The sequence below is a fragment of the Enhydra lutris genome, unplaced genomic scaffold, assembly GCF_002288905.1.
Source record: "Enhydra lutris kenyoni isolate GAN:26980312 unplaced genomic scaffold, ASM228890v2 scaffoldscaffold61, whole genome shotgun sequence".
NCBI lineage: Eukaryota > Metazoa > Chordata > Mammalia > Carnivora > Mustelidae > Enhydra > Enhydra lutris.
The window spans coordinates 941,526-962,925 of NW_019154145.1; the positions used below are offsets into that span (position 1 = coordinate 941,526).

Consider the following 21,400-nt stretch of genomic DNA (forward strand, 5'->3'; position numbering starts at 1 on the left):
GTGACCGCGGGCGGTGAGAGCCTTGCCGTGCCTTGGTCTCCCCACGCTCCGCTGGGGCTTGCAGGAGCTGAGTGAGCTAACACGCGGTCCGGGGCTTAGACGGGGCTCGGCACAGGGTCGCACCTACGCAGACTTGCCCGATGCGCGGTGCTGCGTCACCACTTGCCCGATGCCGAGCGCCCGGTGCTCCGTCCCCACCACCCCGCCCCTCGGTGGGACACCACCGGCCCCTGGACGCTCCGACGCAGCAAGCAGCCCTCCGCCTCGGACGAGGCCGCGTCCCTGTGCTGCTGGGACTTCCGAGTCTCCGAACCGTGCCCCGGGTCTGACCTCACGGTGGCCCGCGGCGCCGTCTCACACTCATAGGACTGGGTCAGCCAGGGCGCAGGGGCCCTTCGGGGCTCCGCAGGGAGGAGCACCTGCCCCCGGGGACGACCGTGCGAGTGTCCGACCCAGGACACGCTGAGTCCGTCCGCAGGCACCGGGGGCGCCGGGGGCAACTCCCAGCCGACGGGGAGCGCCGGTCTGCAGCGGAGACGGGAGCGTCCGCGCCGTCGGAGAGATCCGAGCGGGGCCCTGAGCCCGGCGGCTCCGGAGGGACTCCCGGGAGCGGGGCGGGGGCGGAGGCGCGTGGACAGGGGGCGGGGTCTGAGGCGGCAGGGACGCGGCGGGAGGCGCGCGGGAGAGGGGAGTGATGACCGGCGACGGTCCTACCGCGCCGGGACGGACGGGGGCGGGCGCGGGAGCCCGGCCGGCAGGACTCGGACGCCTTCGGGGCTCGCGGCGGGCGCGACGTCTCTACGGGTCTGGGGACGCGGGCCCGGACCGGCCTAGCCGGCTGGGAGCGGGAGGGGCGGAGCTTGGGCCTCCCCGTTCCGCCGCGTTACCCGCGCGTTCGGCCTCGTAGCGTTCCCGAGTCCGGCGTCGGCGGGAACTGGTGCCCCCGTCCCCGGGCCCCTGAGACACTCCCCGAGGCCCCCGAGGCCCCCAGAACCCCGAGCCCCCCGCGCCCCTGAGCCGGGTCCGCCCGCCCGGACCTGACCCTCTCTCCCCCTCTCTCCCCCTCGCCTGCCCCGCGGATCCCAGCAACTTCCCCCGCGGGGACCTGCCGCCGGGCGGGGGCGCCGTGCGACTCGGAAGCGGAACCTGGGGACGCAGCGGGGGCATCCGGAAGTGACGCCCGTCAGCGGAAGTCCCGCCCGCCCCGCCGGAAGTCCCGGGCTCCCGGTCCGCGCTCCCTCGTGGTAGGTTGCAGGCATGGCGCACTACAACTTCAAGAAGATCACGGTGGTGCCGTCTGCCAAGGTAGGCGACCGCGAGGGCCTGTTCGCTCTCGCTTCTCCCCTGCCGGGTCGCCAGGAAAGCCCGAGCCTGTACTTCGGGCGGGGACAGAGGTCGCCTCCTCCGGCGGGTCTGCCCACGTCCTCGGCAGGTTAGAGCCTTCCGGGGTTAGCGGTTGTCCCGGACACCGGGGGCTTGCTTCGGCGTTGGGGGTCCCTTCCCCAGAGGTTAGGGTCCCCCCCCGCGTTGGGGTCCCTTCCCAGAGATCGGGGTCCTCGCCTCCATAATTAGAGACCTTTCGCAGCCCTTGGGATCCTACCCAGAGAGGGAGGAGGACAGTCGGGAAAACTGCTCGTGCGGGAGGGGTACAGGTCTCCAGGCTTGAGGTCTGTGTCCTTCCCGTCGCCGACAGGTGTTGTGGGCACCCGTTTGCTTGTCTCTGCTCGGGGCAGTTCAACCAAGAGTTGTTTGTGTCTCGGTGACTTCTCCTATCTCGGGAAATTACAGACAGTAGATTTTGGTTTTACTTGTTTTATTTTATTTTAATTTTTATTTATTTATTTGTCAGAGAGAGAGAGAGGGAGAGAGAACAAGCACAGGCAGACAGAAAGGCAGGCAGAGGCAGAGGGAGAAGCAGGCTCCCTGATGAGCAAGGAGCCCGATGTGGGACTCGATCCCAGGACGCTGGGATCATGACCTGAGCGGAAGGCAGCTGCTTAACCAACTGAGCCACCCAGGCGTCCCGGTTTTACTTGTTTTATGAAAGTCAAAGATTTGTGAGTTGAAATTGCAGGACTTTTTTCTCTTGAATGTTTTTCTGATTTATGCCTGAGTTACTAAAGTTGGGGAGGGCCCTGGGTGTGTGGATATCAGGGTAACATCAAGAACGGATGGGACAGAATTTATTTTGGTGGCCATGTGCTAAGGGCTTTTTAAAGGCCAGAAACTATGAACGTGATCAAAGTTGAGTATAAAAGATTAAAGATCAGTTAGGAAAAGTGTATTTAGAAACATGTGGTACCATTGCTTTTAGTCTTTTGAGAGGATTTCAGATAAGCAGATAAAAGGTGGGTGTTTCCGTGTACTGTGTCTTACTTTGTGTAATTGCAGGACTTTATTGACCTGACGTTATCGAAGACTCAACGGAAGACTCCAACGGTTATCCATAAACATTACCAGATTCATCGTATTAGACACTTTTACATGCGGAAGGTCAAATTTACTCAGCAGAATTACCATGACAGACTGTCCCAGATTCTAACAGATTTCCCCAAATTGGATGTAAGTGACTTGGGGACGCAGATGGTGATGTGAACGGGAGCCAGCCCATAACTGGTGTCGACAGCCGGTTCGTGTACATCTCTGACAAATAGGGGAGGAAACAAATGATTCGCTTGTCATACTTTGTGAGTTAGTGGCACAGCTGGGAACAGACCACAGGAGTTTGACTCCTTAGTATTCTTCTTTCCCCCGTCACACCCATGTAAGAGGCCCAAAGCTGTGTCCTCGGGCTTGCTCTGTCACCCCAAGGCTGGCAGGTGGCAGCCCAAGCTCTCAGCGCTGTCGCTGGGAATCTGGCAGCTCCCTGGCTTGGGTGGGCTTCCTGTCCTTCCTCCTTCCAAGGCTCCCTTTCCTGTGGCCTCAGGTCACATCAGTCGCCCGAGGTCCACCACTGTTTGTGATCCTGTCGCCTTGTTGGCCAGGGATGGCCAGGTCAGCACTGGCCTCTTTGCGACTGCTGAGAGGAAGTTGTGTGGGGAGCAGGGATTTGTGCCTTGAGTGAAAACAGTTGAAACCTTCGCTCTGCAGCATAGTCGAGTTTGCTTATTGGTGAAGCTCGGAAAGCAGGAGCCAACGCTGCTTACGAGGTCACTGTGTAGGGTCACACAGCTGCAAGGTGATTTGAGGTGGTAAAGGACATGGGGTGGGGTCAGCAGTACAGGGTGAGAGCCTAAATTTGCCACTGTCCCAAAAGAGTCTGTGAAGCTTGCTTAAGGCCGAGGGGAAGTTGGTTTATGTGACAGGAGTTTCTTCTGTATTTGAGATGGTGATGGTTCGTTTGAACAATTACAGATGTGCCTCAAGTAAGAGTAGAGGTTTCTGCCAGCAGAAGGCGCGCACTCCCGTGCGTCTTCCAGGCGTGCTGAGGTGCTCCATACGGGCCACTGAACGTGTGAATAGTTTCTGGGGCGAGGGTGGGTACCCTAGAACTTCCCTGGTGGGAAACAGAAGAGTGAGGTTTTTGAAAACTGGTGTGATACTCAGAAACACTTGATCTGAGCAAACAAAATGCTGTGAACTAATTAGTACCCGATTTCTGTAGTTCTTTGTAAGAACTTTTATCTTTTTTCTTCTTGGTATTTTTTTATACAATAGAAGTTTAAATTTGTGAACATTCTATTACTTTTTTGTTCCCCAAGGGGTTGGGGAGGAAAAGAGGGAGAGAGAGAATCTGAAGCAGGCTCCACACTCAGTGTGGACGTGACACTCGGTCTCACCACCCTGAGGTCATGAGCTGCACTGAAGTCAAGAGTCAGATGCTTAACTGAGCCACCCAGCTGCCCCCTGCGCTTTTTGAACTAGAGTGAGCTATCTGAGAAGAATTTTGGAGTAGGAGGGGAGAGCAGCTGCGTGTCTGGGGATCTGCTCAGGCCCCGGGAGCACAGCAGGCACCGAGGCCCTGTGCTTGTCTGGTGAGGGGAAAGTTGGTAAACGTGGTGGAGATCCGCGGCGTGGCAGCTGAGCGAGGAGAGCCCAGGGATTGTGGCAAGGCCTGAGGGCAGCGAGGTGGTGAGCCGTGCGGCCGCTCACAAACAGCACTGAGGCCACAGGAGCAGCAAGTGCAGAGGCCCGGAGGGACGCAGCGTGACGTCTTCCAGAAGCAGGAAGACCGGGCGCTGGGGCCGGGTGTGGAGAGGGGAAGGCTGCAGATGGGTCAGAGCGGATGTGTCCGCCAGGCAGCGGGTGCTTGTGTTCTGTCTTAAGCTTTCCAGGCTGACCCTGGGACGAGCCGAGCTTCGACTTACCTTGTAGAGGATGAGTGGCCCGTGGGGTAGGAGACCGCTGGAAGGTCGGTGCACCGCGTTCAGCGGCTGGCGGAGCTGAAGAGTTGAGTGCTTGGGAGGAGGAACTGGCGGGTTTGCTGACGGCACAGGTGACAGTGCTGGCGCCGTCCGTGCGCGCGGGAACGTGGAGGGTTTGAGGAGGAGGAGGATGGTTTGTATGCATTGATCGAAATGTGGGTGAGACATCACACAGAAGGGCATGTGGTCTGGAGCTTTATGTGAGGTCTGGCCTGGAGATGTCCCTGCACTTAGATCCACGTGAGGTCACCCAGGATGTGAGTGAGGAGAGAAAAGTGCTCCCAGGAACTCTGATGTTGGGTGTTGGGTAGGAGCACGAGGCCACAGGGATGGAGGCCCTTTGGATAGAAAGCATCGAGACGTGTGAGTGGCCAGCTGTGTGCTGTGCAGAGCTCTGCAGGGATGAAGGGAGTTTGGGGCGGGGCTGGTCTGATGAGCTGTCTGGGTGGGCTGGTGGAGACGGTTCTGACCAGACTGGGTTTCAGGGAGGGAAAGAGCCTCTCTTCGTGATGTTTGCCAAGAGGGGAACAAAGGAGTAAGAAGGCTTGTGGGCTCGAGGGGGCTTGCAGACTTTCAGATTGGGGGGGCGATGACAGCATGTTTGCAGGCCTGGGTTCAGGTCTTGAGGAGTGGGGGAGGAGTCTGGTGCACAAATGGAGAATTGGCTGGGTTTGTGGATAAGGGTGAAGGGGGCACAGTCTTGGGCCCAGGCCAAGTGGGCAGGCAGAGGCAGCAGTGACCCCTGGGCTCGCTTAGATGTTTTCTCAGAGAACTAAAGAGTCATCAGGAGAGAGGGCAGGGGGAAGATCCTGGGGGGTTGTGGAGAGAGGAAAGGTGGGATGTACTTCCCCAGGAAATTATTCTGCAAGTAGTCCTGACATCGGGGTGAGAAACCTGTACCAAAAAACCGCTTGCTGTGTTTCTGTTCTAGGACATCCATCCATTTTATGCTGATTTGATGAACATTCTCTATGACAAGGATCATTACAAGTTGGCTCTGGGACAAATAAATATTGCCAAAAATTTAGTGGACAAGTAAGGTATTTTCTTAATACAGTATCTTTCAAATTATTGCCCAAAGTGGAAAGTATCTCACATATTTGTCTTTATTTAAGTGTGGCTAAAGATTACGTGCGTCTCATGAAGTACGGAGACTCTCTGTACCGCTGCAAGCAGCTGAAGCGCGCGGCCCTGGGGCGCATGTGCACCGTTGTCCGGAGGCAGAAGCAGAGTCTGGAGTATCTGGAGCAAGGTGCCCTGCTGCGGGAGCGGGACCGGGACCGGGACCGGGACCCGGAGCGGGAGCGCCGGGGCGTGTGCACTTCGCGGCCCGGTTCTCGTCAAGAACTCCTGTTCGGAATATTTGGTTTTGTTTTCTTTTAGACCTAACAGGGTCGAATGACTTTTCCCCGTCTCGCCTATCAGAAATTCTGGCAGGCTAGTTATTCCCGAAAAAGTAGCTAGGAGTTAAAATGCTTACAAATTACTAGTACTGTTAAGAGAATTTGTTTTTCATATTTCATGCGTAAGGCACATACGTTGTAAATCTCAGGGAGATACCAAGAAAATATGTAAAAAATAAAATGACCCATAGTTTTAACCTATTGATATTACAAATTTTTACCAAAAATTGCATCATGGGATGCCTGGGTGGTTCCGGTAGTTACGCGTCCAGCTTTTGATTTCAGCTCAGGTCGTGATCTCAGGGTCATGGGATTAAGTCCCTGTTTGGGCTCCATGCTGCTTGGGATCCTCTTCCCTGCGCGCCCCCAGCTCGGCGTGTGCAAGTGTGTGCCCTCAGATAAATAAGTCGTCAGGAAAAGCTTCGTGGTATGTGTCAGCGTGAAGTGGCTGCCTGGGTTTGTTACGTAGTACTTAGAAGACAGTACTGGATTAGCGGAGTATGCGTGATGACACAGTTAGGTGCCTTTTTATGTACATTTTTATGCTACAGATGCTTTTAAGTCATTGTTTCCCTGCCTGGGTATCTGCAGATAATTTGTAACAAGTTGTGCTACTTGACTGCCGTGACAGTGCTTCCAAGGGTCTGTTCGGTCTGACCCCGAGGGAGCGGAGTGGTCTCACTGTGCCTTGTTGTGTGGAAACAGCCCAGGGCCTAGGCAGGAAGCCGTGCACGCACACTTGCTTCAGAATCACTCTGATTCTAAGCAAGATACCGTCTCACTCAGTAAGAGCGGTCTGGGCAAGTCGACCTGTTTCTGGCTCCATTTTGGACCTGTCCAGTAGGATTCTGGATGCAGCCCGATTTGGGGAGCTCTTCAGTGTACTGTGGTGTGTCTGCAGCGAATCCTTTTCTGTTCGTGTGTTTTCTGTCAACTCGCATTGTAACTGTTGGAACGGGCTTAATGAGCCACGGCCCGGGAGTACAGCTGACTGAAGCAGATCACGAAGTTTGACTTCTTCCGTGGTTCTTACGAAATTAAGTGCGTGTAATGTGCGTCTCCCACAGTGCGCCAGCATCTGTCCCGTCTGCCGACTATTGACCCAAATACGAGGACGCTGCTCCTGTGTGGGTACCCGAATGTTGGCAAGTCCAGCTTCATCAACAAGGTCAGTGTCTGCTTGTGGCTTAGTCATGATCTCGGGGTCTTGGGATGAGCCCCGTGTTAGGCTTCCTGCCTCTCCTTCTGCTTCTCCCTCTGCTTATGCGCTGTCTCTCTGTCTGAAAAATAAATAAAATCTTTAAATAAATAAGGTTAGTCTGTGTCTGGGGATAACGCAAGTGACCAAGGACCTGAGGCTCGAGTCCTGCTGTGTCCTGTCCCTGTGGGTTGGAGTCCAGCTGGCCGACCAGTCCTTGAGTCAGTGCTGCCCTCAGCGTACACAACCCCTGAATCTGTATGAATCCACATTTGTGTTGCTGTCTTGGAAAACATTGTGTTTTTTGGTGTGTGTTGCTAAGTTTCTTCGGGATTCACGACATTTGAGTGTGGGTTGTTAACACGCAGAGAGCATAGTCTGGGAGCGGTGACACGGGGGCAGCCGGTGTGGATGGACAGGCCGCAGTTGCTGGACCGGGCTTCCTGAGGTATTTCCTGGGTGTCACCTTGCGTGATGGGTCACTTGTCACATAAGATACTTGGCCCCTGTCCTGGGGAGTGGCCGGGTTGCCGTGTCCTTGAGCGAGTCTTTGTTGGGACTTGAGGACAGTATTGAGTGACATGGTGCTTCAGGACAACTTAGCTGAGCTCCGGGGACCTGAACATCGTAGAAACCGCATTTAAGGGGCACCCCGGTGACTCAGTCAGTTAAAGGTCTGACTCTTGATTTCGCCTCAGGTCGTGATCTCACAGTCATGAGATCGAGCCCGTCATCAGGCTCCTTCTCAGTGCGGGGTCTGCTTGAGAGTCTCCCTCTCTCCCTCCACCTCTCCCTCTTGTGCCCATGGGTGCACACTCTTTCTAAGATACGTGGACACGTCTTTTGGAAAGTAGTATTGGTTCATGAGTAAATAGAACAGAAGGTCAGTTCACGCCAGCAGGAGCTCGGGGGCCAGTCGGGAGCAGGTGCGGATGTGTGCACCAGGAGCACTTCTGCTCGCAGCCCGTTTGCAAGTTTCTCTCTAGTCCCCAGCAGTGCTGACGTGACAGGCCGCGGCTCTGTGGTGCCCGAGCCAACGGTCCAAGTGCTTGGGAGCCACTCGGTCCCTTACATGGAACCAATAAACCGTTGAGTCCCTTGGGTGCATGGACTACTTTCCAAGACTTGGTAGGGACGTGTGGCTGGTGGGCCCTGTGTCAGCCGTGCAGGTAGGGCATTTCTGTCTGCACAGCGAGTTTGTGGGGCACTCCCAGGCCCGGGGTGGATCAGAGCGCAAGCTGACGGACACCCGCCAGGCTGGTGGCCCCCCACCTCCCTCCTGTCTGATGGGGACCGTTCCTGTCCTGGCCCGGTGGTGGGAGGAAGTGGGTGGAGTCTGTTCGTCTGTCAGCAGAGGCTTCTGTCCTCCGCGGTGTAATTGTGCCAGGTCTCTCTCCTTGTGTGGTCTTGTTTTAATGCCAGAATCCTTCGTCTCAGTAACCCCTAGGTGTGATGTTGACCTTCTCAAGGGGAAATGAGGTGTGAAACTTGTGTGACTGGGGAAGGTGGTTGTTGTGTTTTAGGTGACAAGAGCCGATGTGGATGTCCAGCCCTACGCGTTTACGACCAAGTCTCTGTTTGTGGGGCACATGGATTATAAGTACCTGCGCTGGCAGGTAAGTGCCCTCACCTCCAGACACGGAGCTCGCGTTCGGGTGGCTGTTCATGGGGGTCGACTTCAGGGATCCCTGAGGAACTGAGTGTCTCCCTAATTCCAGTGCGCTGGGGGGAGGACTCTGAGGAGGCAGGAGAGATTCTCGGGGCCACCAGGAGCGCCACTGCGGAGAAGACTCCGTGAGCTTCCCGGCTGCCTGAGGGCGGCTCAGGGAAGCAGACGGTGGCCTGTGCGGACGTCCGCTTGTGTTAACGGCCTCCTCGTCGTCTCTGACCCTGTTAATACAAAGGACACTTATTAGCCGTTTAAAAGCTTGGAGCAGTAGAATTTCATTCCATAAATGGTGAAGCCGTTCCTAACACAGGGGCCTGTTTGCCTGTTGCTTTCCTGTACTGCTCGGTCGGGGCCTCTGGCTGGCTCAGTCGGGAGAGCACGTTGCTCTCGACGTCCGGCTCAGGAGCTCAGTCCCTGTGTTTGGCATAGTTTGGCATATGTTAAAAAGAAAAAAAAAGAGGAGTCCTTTTCTCCAGGTCTTTGACTAGTTCTTTAGTGACCTCTGTGGGGTCCAGCCATCCCCCCTTTCTCTTCACATTTAAAGCCTATTTGATTATGGTCGGTGGGAGACCTATCTTATGTACTGGCTCTGTGGGGGCTCGTTTGGGGTTGCGTCCCTTCCAGGGTGTGCTAGACGGGAGGTCTGTGGGTGTGTGTGCTCTGGGATAACACATCTGACCGTTAGGTGGTGGATACACCGGGGATCCTGGACCACCCTTTGGAGGATCGGAACACCATTGAGATGCAGGCCATCACGGCGCTGGCTCACCTGCGCGCTGCCGTGCTGTATGTGATGGACCTGTCTGAGCAGTGCGGGCACGGGCTGAAGGAGCAGCTGGAGCTCTTCCAGAACATCCGGCCTCTGTTTGTCAACAAGGTACGGGTGGCAGCCAGGGCTTTCGGCGTATAACGTGCACCGTGAGGACGGTAGTTTCAGTATCTGCCTTCCCTGTTCCAGCCTCTGATAGTCGTGGCGAACAAATGCGACGTGAAGAGGATCGCGGAGCTTTCTGAAGACGATCAGGCAAGTCACCTTAATATTTTGAGTATTTCTTACCTACTAATTCCAAACCTCATTTCAGACCAGCAAAGTTCAGAAGGAATCTTAACAATACTAGCCCGGGTTTTTAGTTTACAGTTGAGCTGGCAACCTTGGCGGGTTATTGGTGGCAGACTAGACCTGGCCTTTCCTGACCTCTGCTCTGCCTTCGAGGCCGTGGAAATGCCCGTGCGCTCAGCAGGTTGGTACATTTAACCTATGGAAGGTCTTACCTTGGTGCCAGAGAGCACACAAAGCGCCTTGAGGTAGGCCTTGCCTCTTCCGGCCTCAGGCGGCCCGGTGCACTGAGTGGCACCTGCAGAGTAGGGGTGTAGGTGGGAGGGTCTGTGGGGATCACGTGTCTGCTGCGCAGTCCTATGGGGAAACGAGCTTGGGGACTGAGTGAAGGAGGAGCATCTGTGAACTTGCCGGAACAGAGAGTCAAGAGTGTTCGCTGTACTTCCTGGAGGCAGGTAAGGTGGTTAGGCCTCGCCGTCCACACAGCTCGTGCTGCAGCCCTGGAGAAGCTTTGCACTGGCACCGAGGTTCTCGGACTCTGGGGCACACCCAGGCCTGCAGGGTGGAAGCCTGGGAGGCGTCCCTGGGGTGGGTCACCCTGGAGCTTGGAGAGCAGTGCACTAGATAGCCACACTGTGGCCCCATCTCCTGGAGCACGCGTCACTGACCAGCTCAACGGAGAGGGTCTCCAGGAGGTGGTGTACTGTCCCTTCCCAGTGCCCCTGTCTTGTACTACTGGGACACCGAGTGCTCGGGAAGAGGGTATTTTCAACAGCCGTGCTGGTGTCTCGGGCCCTGCACTGTGTTCAGTCAGTTACTGGCCAGGTACACGTGGCCTGGTTGGAGAGGACCCAGTCCCTGATAAGTGAGCTCCAGTTTTTAGGTGCCTGCACGGGGGGGTGGAGACGAGGGTAGAGTTGTGAGGCTCAGATGTTAGGGTGAGTGTCGGGCAAGGTGCTCGGGCTTTGAGGTCAGGTGTGCCCAGGCCCCAGTTTCGTGGTCTGCCTGCTGTGACGGGGTTGGTTTCCATTCTGGAGTCCCTGGTACTAAGAGCCGCATTCCTGGGTGGCTTGTCGGCCATGTCATCAGGCAGACGGGAAAGCACGTGGGCAGGGGATGCCATCGCAACGGTGCTGTTGGGTCAAGCCGAGGGTGCAGCCTGCACGTTGCTCTGGCTTGTCGCTGGTCTTATGTGCGATAAACACGGTCACTGTGAATTCAGGTAGAGGAGGGGTGTCTGGGCCACAGGCTAGTCAGACCCCAGTGTCCCCAAGATCACTGCTCTTCGCAGGGGAGGAGGGAGTCTCCTGGTAAGTCAGACCCCGTAGTGAGGGTGGTGGCCTTGTTTGTGACCGGTTTTCCCGTCATAGGGTTGACCAACGTCTGGACGAGGGTGTGCTGGTGAAGAGGCGCACAAACGAAGCCCCTTATTCCAGATCTGAGCGATTGCTAGGTTTTTGTGCTGTTTTGTAAGGAATTCTCTTAGGTTGTAGAGACCAAATGTTTAATTTAGAAATCTCATTGAAGACATTCTAAAAGAAATTCTGTAGGGGCGCCTGGGTGGCTCAGTGGGTTAAAGCCTCTGCCTCTGGCTCGGGTCATGATCCCAGTGTCCTGGGATTGAGCCCCGCATCGGGCTCTCTGCTCAGCGGGGAGCCTGCTTCCTCCTCTTTCTCTGTCTGCCTCTCTGCTTACTTGTGATCTCTGTCTTCAAATAAATAAATAAAATATTTTTATAAAGAAAAAAAAAAAGAAAGAAATTCTGTAGCTTGATGTTGCCAGGTTCCTTGTTAGAAGATGATAGCGTAGAAAAAAATGCTCCAGGGAGCATTTGGTCTACTTCCTAGTCTGGTTTGATCTTCCTGGTAATGGGTATTTCCTTAATCACAGAATAATATAGGGAAAGATCAGCATTTGGGGAAATGTCCTTTAGATGAGTTTAGAAACGAACCGTGGACGTGCCAGCTAGCATATATGATACCCGTGTGAAGAACAGAATTATTCCTGGGGAAGTGGAAATAGATAATGGCGCTCTCGTTTTTTCTTTTGTCTTCCCAGAAAATATTTGCAGATTTGCAGGCTGCAGGATTTCCTGTGGTTGAGACAAGTACCCTGACGGAGGAGGGGGTCATGCAAGTGAAAATGGAGGTCAGTGCTTCGTGCTTCCCTTTAGGGCCTTTGTCATCAGAGGAGTCCGTTTTGGGGAAGGAAGCGCTGTCTGCAGGCATCGTGGGCAGGGAGCCCTCGAGGCGGCTGGGTGGGAGAGCCTGTGCACAGCACTGAGCCTGGTCCCTGCCCGGCCAGTTGAATGCGGGGCTTGAGGGGACCCTCTGAGTCCCGCATGGGTGGCTTCGCTCCTTCCACTGCCCGCTGTCCTTCCGGACCTGGCAGGAGGGCTGCAGGAGCCGTACTGTCACGGAACTTGGACGGACGTCGAATGAGCAAGAGGAGCACAGAGAGAGACGTTTCCTCTTGGGTTTCAGGTGCAAGTCTGATCACTTAGGCCGGTCTGATGCTGTGGTTGACTTGGCTCTGGTGCTCTAGTCACAGTCCCTGGGGGGTGGGGCGTGAACCTGGCTCAGGGCACAGCACGAGTCGCTGGTGGCCTGAGGCAGGCCTGGAAGGACCGTGGAATGTTGCCTCGCGATGCTGCCCCAGCCTGGGCTGGTGGCCTGCTCCCTCCTGAGCGTGTGGTCTGCCCCAGGGGTTTACGTGGACTTTGGCGTGGTCCTCAGGACAGCACTAGCTGCTGTGACTCCCGAGGAAAAGCACATGGCAGGGTCTAAAGCTTTGGAACATGGTCTGCTGATGAGCTGGGGGTGTGGGGGGAGCTGGTTCCTGTCCCGCACCCCCGCGTCCAGCCCTGAAGGCGGGATGCCTTGTAAGCCTGGTCCTATTTCCTCACCTCAGGCTTGTGACAGGCTCCTGGCTCATCGAGTTGAAACCAGAATGAAAGGAAATAAAGTGAACGAGGTGCTGAACAGGCTGCACCTGGCCGTGCCGAACAAGAGAGACGACAAGGTGAGGTCGGCCTCCCGAGAGCTGCAAGCCAACACCCGCCGAACGCGGGGCTCTCGGGCACCGCACATTCACGCGGAGTGACGGTGCCGTCATGTGCCCTGACGTGGTAGTAATGTCTCGTTCGTCCTTCCGTTCTCTCTGATGTGTAAGAGGTGTGCCACATTCCTTAACATTGTTGGTTTTCTGGGCACGGATGGCAGCGTCGGTGAAGCGTGTGAGACGGGTTCAGCCCAGGGTGCAGTCCTCAGGGTTGTGGGATCAAGCCCCGTGTTGCTGTTGGAGGGGGGGCGGGGGGGGGTCCGCACTCAGCGGGAAGTCTGAGATTCTCTCTCCGTCCCTCCCACCCGTGCTCGCTCTCTAAATCAGTCTTTAAGAAAATTTTTATTGTTGGTTTTCTTGCTATTGCTGGGCTCAGTTGCACGTCTTTATCCGTAACTCTGTTTTAATTGCGGATGTATTCATAGAGTGAATTTTACGGTAGGGAGTGGAGGAGGTCGGACCGTGCCCTCCAGAAATGCCTTCCTGGGCTATGCTGTGCATCACCTGGATCTGTAACGCTGAGTGTTTGCTGGTGTCGGTCTCATCCGTTAAAGATGGTCCCATTGCTGGGATTTCCTTGATGATTAGGGAGGCGAGCTATTTTTTTATTCTTAAAGGTTCTATTTTTACGTAATCTTTACCCCCAATGTGGGGCTTGAACTCGCAGTCCTAAACCCAAGAGTCAGGTGCTGCGCCCTGTCAGGCAGACTTTTTTCATGAGCTTATTGGCCTGTTCGTTCTTCAGGTCATTTATCTGTTACTCATTTAATTTATGATTTTCACGTAAAGGAAATCAGACTCTCACATTCAATAGGTGGTTGTTGTGTTTTGGTCATTTGCATTTTGAGTTGGGATTCCTTTTTCAGCCTCGGGTTGCACTTTTTCTTTTTTAAGATTTTATTTATTTATTAGAGAGATCACAGGTGGGCACAGAGGCAGGCAGAGAGAGGGGAAGAGAAGCAGGCGCCCCGCTGAGCAGAGAGCCCGACGTGGGGATCAGTCCCAGGACCCTGGGATCATGACCTGAGCCGAAGGCAGAGGCTTAACCCACTGAGCCACCCAGGCGCCCCTGGTTATACATTTTTAATCTACTATTTAATATTTAATTTTTAAAATATATGCTATTAGCTAATACTGAGGTGTTTTTGTTTTTGTTTTTGTGTTTTAGCGGCTACTGCACAGAAAGACCTACCATTTGTGATGGCTGAGTGTGGCTCAGTCATTAAGTGTCTGCCTTCGGCTCAGGTCATGATCCCAGGGTTCTGGGCTCAAGTCCAGCATTGGGCTCCCTGCTCAGTGGAGATCCTGCGTCTTCCTCTGCCTGCCACTCTCCTGGTTGTGCTGTCTCTCTCTCTGTTATGTTAGTAAATAAAATCTTTTTTATTTGTTTATTTTTAAAATTTTTAAAAACGATTTTATTTATTTGACAGAGGTCACAAGTAGGCAGAGAGGCAGGCAGAGGGGGTTGGGGGAAGAAGGTCCCTGCTGAGCAGAGAGCCCGATACAGGGATCGATCCCAGGACCCTGAGATCATGACCTGAGCTGAAGGCAGAGGCTTAGCCTGCTGAGCCACCCAGGCATCCCCTTAAAATCTTTTTTAAATAGATAAACTTTGGATCAGGTATGGAGTCTTCCTGTTTCCTTGTCCAGTTGGCCCTGCGGTTCTGCTCAGTGGTCTGTTGGATTGGAATTGGTCTGACTTTGCAGGGAGGTGCATGTCTCTGTTTTTTCTCTCATGTTCCTTTTGCATTCAGCAACGTATTTCCATAACTCTTTCTGGTGATGTCCCCTCAGGAGAGGCCCCCTTTCATCCCCGAAGGAGTGGTGGCACGCAGGAAGAGAATGGACATCGGGGAGCCCAGGAGGACGCGGGTAGGTCTGCTGCAGGGGTGCAGAAGGCCGTTTGTGCATGGGGCGGGCACAGAGCGTGACACTAAGGGCACCTGGGCCCGTGCTGTCAGGCTCCATGAGCACAGATGTGAGTGGTGGGGTCCCCCGGCCATGGGAGCTGGGCCTCACAGGCGTTAAAGGTGTGGGCTGGCAGGCTGGGGAAGAGGTCGTCTCCCGGGGGTGAGGGGGACTCCACAGTTGTGCACCGCGAAGGCCAGCGAGAGCTGACGGGAGTGCTCTGCCCTTCTGTTGCAGGAACGAGACCTCGAAGTGGAGCTGGGAGACGATTACATTTTGGACCTTCAGAGTAAGGGCCGGCGTCCGGGTCGGGAAGCAGCGGGAGGCTTCTGTGCCGCACGTCCTGCCGCCACGCCTTCATCTCTGTCTTCGGGAAGAGACGGGCCCGAGGCTTCTTATAGGCGGTTTGGCGGCTTCGGGACGGCGGCGCTGAGCTCGCGCAGTGCCCAGGTGCTGGTGTGCGCCGCTGCCGCGGCCGGTCTGCCGCCGCCGCCTTCGCCTCCCCTTCTGGGCCTGCGGTCCTGCGGCACTCGCTGGCCAACCCTGGCGTGTGTTCGTTTGTTAGGGGTGGGGTACAAGGGTTCTGTTGTCCACCTGGCGAGACGGGTGTGAGAAGTCACTGTGGACACATCGTGGCTGAAGGTATTAAAAACTGTAGTAAACATGTCCTTTCCTTTCTACTTCAGAGTACTGGGATCTGATGAATTCCTCCGAGAAATATGACAAGATACCAGAGATCTGGGAAGGCCACAATGTAGCGGATTATATTGATCCTGACATCATGCAGGTTTGTGTCACTCGCTGAACTGTGTGATTTTACTCCTTTCGTGACCGTGAAGGTATCAGCATGGCCGTTGGCCTGCCCGGACTTGTCGCCCGTGTTCCTTCTACACCGTGAGCCTCCCCACCCCACCACCAATGGCCTCTCCTGCCGAGGGTCCTGGAGACCCCAGGGCTCTGCTCCTCTGGTCTGAGCCGTGACCTCTTTTGTGGGGCAGGTGCACTCCATGGCCTGCGAGCTCCCTGCCCTCCTGCTGGACCCGCTCTTGCCTCCTGGAGCCCTGCTCCTTGGTGGTGGCTCCCTCCTGCTGCTGTCTCTTTGCAGGTTCTTTCTCTTCAGAAGACAGAATCTTTCTTAAAGCCTTTGTCCTCTGCGGGGCAGGCTCCTTCATTTGCACACTGAGGCCCACACTCCCAGCCCCAGGAACCCGGTCATGGGCTCCTTTAATCTCCACCCCCAGCACTGGGCCTGAACTCAGGATCCCGAGATCAGGAGTTGCACGCTCCATGGGCTGAGCCAGCCAGGCGTTCCCGTAACCGGTTTCTTAGTAACTGTGTAGCCAGTGGTGGCGTTTGTGTTTGGGGACGGCCTTAGAATGGATAAAGGGGATGTTCTAGTCACATATCAGCTCACATTGATAAGTTTCTAGTTTTACAGCAGGACGTGTTCACGTGTGTGTGTGTGTGTGTGTGTGTGTACACACGTGCAGTGGAGGGGCGTGCTGGGGAGTGAGGGGGTAACGGTTGCACATTTCACCTTGATGTCTGCAGTCATCGTCAGCGAAGAGAGGAACGGCACCGGACAGCTCATGGGGTTTGTGGGCTCACTGCGGGGCGTGAGCTCCAGGGCATCCCTGCGCGGGACCGGGTGCAGGCGCTCATCGCCCCCTGAAAGGCCGAGGGAAACTGAGCTCCTGTAGGAATATTGTTACACTTGAGAGTTTTTCACTGTTGTGTTTAATGACAATTCTTTTTTAAGAAATTAGAAGAATTAGAAAAAGAAGAAGAACTAAGGACAGCGGCAGGCGAGTACGACAGCGAGTCTGACAGTGAGGATGAAGAGATGGGGGAGATCCGCCAGTTGGCGAAGCAAATTCGGGAAAAAAAGAAGCTGAAAATTCTGCAGTCCAAGGAGAAGAACACACAGGGCCCCAGGATGCCACGGACCGCGAAGAAGGCAAGTTCTGTGTTTCTAGAGTGCCAGGACCAGCTCGCATGGGTGTCGGATTCTCGCACAGCCGTTGCTAAGTGACATTTCATCCCGGATGTGGCTGTGGGATTGCACATGCATTGTACTGTCGACGGGTACTGGTGTTGGAGGTGGGTTGAGCCCCAGTCAGCCAAATTCTGCCGACGACCCCCTTTCCTCATGACTTCTGGGTTCTGCACTGTTGGAGGCAGCTTCTTTGCAGCTGAACAGAGTGAGGTGGTAGTTTGAGATTTGTGGCAGGAAAGCCGTCAGCCACCCTGTTCCTGTTGCTTATTTTCCATGCGAGTCAGGGTTCATCCTACAGAAGCCTGAGCCGGTCCGGCTTAAGTCCGTGGACCGTTTCTTGGCTCCTGTGACGGGTTAGGATGCGGGGGGTCACACTTCAGGCACGGTGGTTCGACTGGTATGAGAATTCTTTCCGGTCTCAGTCCCGTCTCTGTAGGATTTTTCTCTCCTGCTCTGTGCTCGCCGGGTGGCGGGTGAGGCCAGGTCCTGTGGCACCCTGAGACCATGGGGTGTGGTAGACAGGATGGCGTGCAGGGCAGCTAAAATATGACAGGAGTGGAAGGGAAACAGTGATGTTCCAGACATCTCTTAATGGATGACAGCGTGTCTGAAATACTGTTTTCATGAGATGGCAAGTGAGTGGTTCTTGGTAGACGGGACATCTGTCTGTGTCCCCTGTGGTGCTTGGTGGCTTTGGAAGGAGACGCTGTGGCTGGAGTTTGCGTCTTGGGGCACATCATGTGACCTCAGCGCCAGGGACCCTGCACGCAGAGACCCCCCCGCAGAGCTGTGCAGAATCCAAGGACATGATGTGTATGTCGTCTTATCCGTGGCCACTGCTTGGGAGATGCTGGTTTCAGCAGCTTTAATGCCTGTCCAAAAATACGAACATGAGCTCAATTACAAGACTTAATTCCTAGAAAAAATGTATTGTAGGTCATTGTAAAAGGTACGTTTTCCCTTCATTCTTATTTTAAAACATATCATCAAAGTAATTTTGCTTAAATTCCTTTCCCCCATGTTCAGGTTCAGCGGAAAGTCTTGGAGGATGAGATGCGCAGTCTTGGTGTTGACATGGATGACAAAGACAACGTAAGTGTGTGGAGATGGTCCTGGGGCACGGACGGCTCTGCCTTAGGACACCAGCTCTTCGAAATCCGGGGGCTGGCAGAGCTGGTTACAGAAGAGAGGGGAACTGGGAGCGCGTGTGTCGAGGCTCAGCATGGAGGTGCTGACTGAGAGCTGAACACGCTCGTCCCACCGCTGTCTCGGGCCCCTCGGACGGCTCAGGGCACTCGGCTCCAGGGCCCCTGCGGGTGGTGCAGAGGCTGTCTTCAGCCTCTGTTCTTGTTCCCGCAGTGAGAGTTGAGGGACGCCGTGCACGCTTCATGTGACCCTGCCTGTGGGCTGGCCCCAGTGCATGCACTTTGTGGGGTTTGGTTTTGTTTTATTTTGTTTGTTCTTTTTGTCAGCTTTTTATCGTATTTGTGCCTACATCGTCTTCCATTCCAGGTTAACGAAAAATACGAAAACTACCAAAACCACAAAAGAAAAAAATCACTTGTGTTTGTAGCACACAGAAATGATCTAGTGGACATGCAGTTTACACCTTTTTATTCAGCTTTTTATGGGGAGAGCTTGAACTTTCTCTTTTTCCCTTTAAAATGTATTTATAACCATATTCTATACATCATGCCTATTTCCTATTGTGGTATAGCATTTTTTGGATAATTTTCGAGTAAAAAGTGTTAGTTTAGCCTAAGCTTCTGGGGTGGGTTGTTGTTTAAAAATTCATTGGGTGTCAACTCAGAATACACGGTGATGTGTAAGTAACGTAAAATACAGTAGAAGTAATCTGTGTCTGGGAAAAATACAAGTTAGAATATACTGTCAGAGAACAAAGCGTAAACTTGTTTTTTTAATTTTTAACTTGAATTTTGATATTGGTGACTCAGGTCTTCACGTTGTGGCTTCAGCATAGTGACCAGATAGATAGAGGAGGGTTTGCTGCGTCCGTCTTCATGAGAGGAGTTTAGGCCGTAAATAGTTCAGAACTCTTCCTGGGGCCCAGCAATTAAAATGTGTGTCACATGACCATTGGAATTCTTTTTTTTTTTTTTTTTTTTTTTAAGATTTTATTTATTTATTTGTCAGAGAGAGGGAGAGAGAGCAAGCACAGGCAGACAGAATGGCAGGCAGAGGCAGAGGGAGAAGCAGGCTCCCTTGATGAGCAAGGAGCCCGATGTGGGACTCGATCCCAGGATGCTGGGATCATGACCTGAGCCGAAGGCAGCTGCTTAACCCACTGAGCCACCCAGGCGTCCCGACCATTGGAATTCTGATCTTTTTCCTTCATGAATGATGCTGGAGCATATATATTTTTTTAAGGTTTCATTTATTTTACAGCGAGTCTGTATGAGCAGATCGGGCCGGGGGCAGAGGGAGAAGAATCGGGAGCATGTTCACTGCTGCGCACGGAGCGCAACGCTGAGCTCGATCCCAGGGCCCCGAGGTCATGACTTGAGCTGAAAGCAAGCGTCGGACGCTTAACTGTCTGAGCCCCCCAGGCACCTCTGGAGCATGTGTGTTTTTGTATAAAGTAACTTTTTTGTATTCCGGATTAATGTATCAAAACAGGTTCCCGAATTAGAATAACAGTCAAAAGATAATGTGTTAAAGCTCTTTTCCGAAGGGTTAGACTAATTCGGCTTTTAATCGGTGTGCGAGGGCCGTGTCCACGCGGAGCGTTCTGTTGGCGAGTGTGCGTGCGGGTTGACCGTGCGGCTGACGGCCTGTGCGCCTGTCGAGCAGAGAACAGTCGCTGTGTCTGCTGAACCTCAGCGCGGAGCTTTGTGGGCGCTGTCTCCTGTGGTAACCCCCGAGCTGGAGAGGAGAGGACACTACATCTGAAATAGAAGTTGGGGCATCAGTCTCACGATCTGGGGTGTGGGAGAACGTTGTGGAATGGCCAGTTTCTAGTAGATGCTTTCTGATGGAGTTAAACTCCCATCCGTAACATAAAGCAGCGGTCGAGTGGGAAGGAACATTCGGCCGGTGACTAACACGATGTCTCAAGAGCTGTAGCTTGTTCAGTCGCATCTTTCAGAATTCTCGAGTGTCCTGTCCCCTTGTCAGTGTAATCTCATGTGTGTGACTGCAGCCCTGAATTTGCTGTTCGTGCTTTCCAGGCCCATTACGCAGTCCAGGCCAGGAGGTCCCGGAGCATTACTAGGAAGAGGAAGCGGGAGGACTCTGTTCCACCCCCGTCCGTAGCCCACAGCCGCAGCTGCTCTCGGCCTCCACGGGATGTCTCTGGCCTTCGGGACGTCAAGGTTAGTCCCTGTGATGTGCGATAGAAAACAGGGGCCTCTGTTGGTGACTCATGGACTCAGGCACACCCTGTAGCTGTCGTTCCGAGGTCAGGGACCACAGGTGGGGACTGGTGCCCCCCGAGAGGCCAGCTCAGCATTCTGGACCCTTGCCCTAGAGCTGTCCTCCCGTGGGTGGTGGAAGCATGGTGTCCTAGGACTCTGTGCTCAGAACCGGCGGCCAGAGCCCCTCCAGGGGCTGGCTGTGCTCAGTCTTTTGGGAACGACATTGGATATGTACAGTCTCTTTCACTGAAGCTTTTCTTATTAAATAAACACAGAAATGGTTAGTTTTGGCATTTCGAAAGTTCGGGTACAGGAGAAAGTCTGTAAAGTGGCAAACTGTTTATTTGATGGAAGCCTGGAGATTTCCATCTCCTAGATACCTGGATTTTCATAAGACCAGTTGCCGCTTGTCAGATGGGAGCGGTGTGGTTTCACAGGCTGACTCTGCTTTCTTGTTTGTCTAAGAGGGAACTATAGCTGATGGGCCCAATCTTCCGGTTCCTGCTGGGCGCGGACTTGTCTGGACAGAATGTTCTTCCTGTCCTCGCATGCACAGGGTCGAGGTCTGCAGCCCCTGGGTCCCAGGGCAAAGTGCAGCGACAGACTCGTCAGCGCTTCTCCTCGCAGAAGAGATCTGGGCCATGAAGACAGACTGCTGGCTGGTCGTGACAGGTGCGTAGATGCTTGGGAGTTAACGTGTGTTGTGTGTTCTTATGCTTTGCAGATGGTGAAGAAAGCCAAGACTATGATGAAGAGTGCGCAGAAGAAGATGAACCGCCTGGGGAAGAAGGGGGAAGCAGACCGACATGTGTTCGATATGAAACCCAAGCACTTGCTCTCCGGAAAGCGGAAAGCTGGGAAGAAGGACAGGCGGTAGCGGCCTCTGCCGCGGCAGCATTCCGGCAGGGCGGGGGGCGCCCGGCCTGGTCTGGTGGGGGTCCCAGCCTGTAGACTGCAGAGAGCAAGGACACCCGGAGCTCTGGCTGCTTTGCTGTCCGCGGGGCGCGCGGCTGCCGAATGTTGGTGCTGCCCCAGCACCGGTCTTCTAAGGGCGCGGTGGGTTCTGTGTTTAGGGAGTTTTGATCGCTTCAGGTCTGCAGAACTGGAAAGATTGATTGACGTGAATGTGTTTTGATGGAGAAAAATCTTACTCCTTTCTGCAAGAGGGAACTTTGGTTCATGTGCATCTGGTCTTTTTTGAGAAGAGAACACCTCTGCTTGGGGACACAGGCAGAAGGCTGCCAGCCTGCCTACTAAGAGCCAGCGCCTGTGCTAGATGATTTTCTAGACTTTTCTCTGCGATGTGTGTACCCTTGCTACCTGTCTGCATCTAGCCTATCCAGAATAAACCTCTGAAAGAAAGTGGTTTTG

The 21,400-nt window shown here is 54.3% G+C and overlaps 1 protein-coding gene across 1 annotated transcript; it reads left to right on the forward strand.

Annotated features, from left to right (window-relative positions):
* Positions 1 to 1,219: 1,219 nt before the first annotated feature.
* On the forward strand, positions 1,220 to 21,385 carry LOC111158612 (GTP binding protein 4). Its single transcript, XM_022520754.1, has 17 exons — positions 1,220 to 1,305; positions 2,392 to 2,562; positions 5,296 to 5,399; positions 5,480 to 5,616; positions 6,835 to 6,935; positions 8,489 to 8,581; positions 9,320 to 9,511; positions 9,593 to 9,658; positions 11,750 to 11,839; positions 12,602 to 12,712; positions 14,546 to 14,623; positions 14,897 to 14,948; positions 15,346 to 15,446; positions 16,419 to 16,616; positions 17,682 to 17,747; positions 19,844 to 19,987; positions 20,754 to 21,385. The coding sequence occupies exons 1-17, from the start codon at positions 1,258 to 1,260 to the stop codon at positions 20,904 to 20,906; spliced, it is 1,905 nt and encodes a 634-aa protein (XP_022376462.1). The 5' UTR covers positions 1,220 to 1,257; the 3' UTR covers positions 20,907 to 21,385.
* The last annotated feature ends 15 nt before the right edge of the window (positions 21,386 to 21,400 follow it).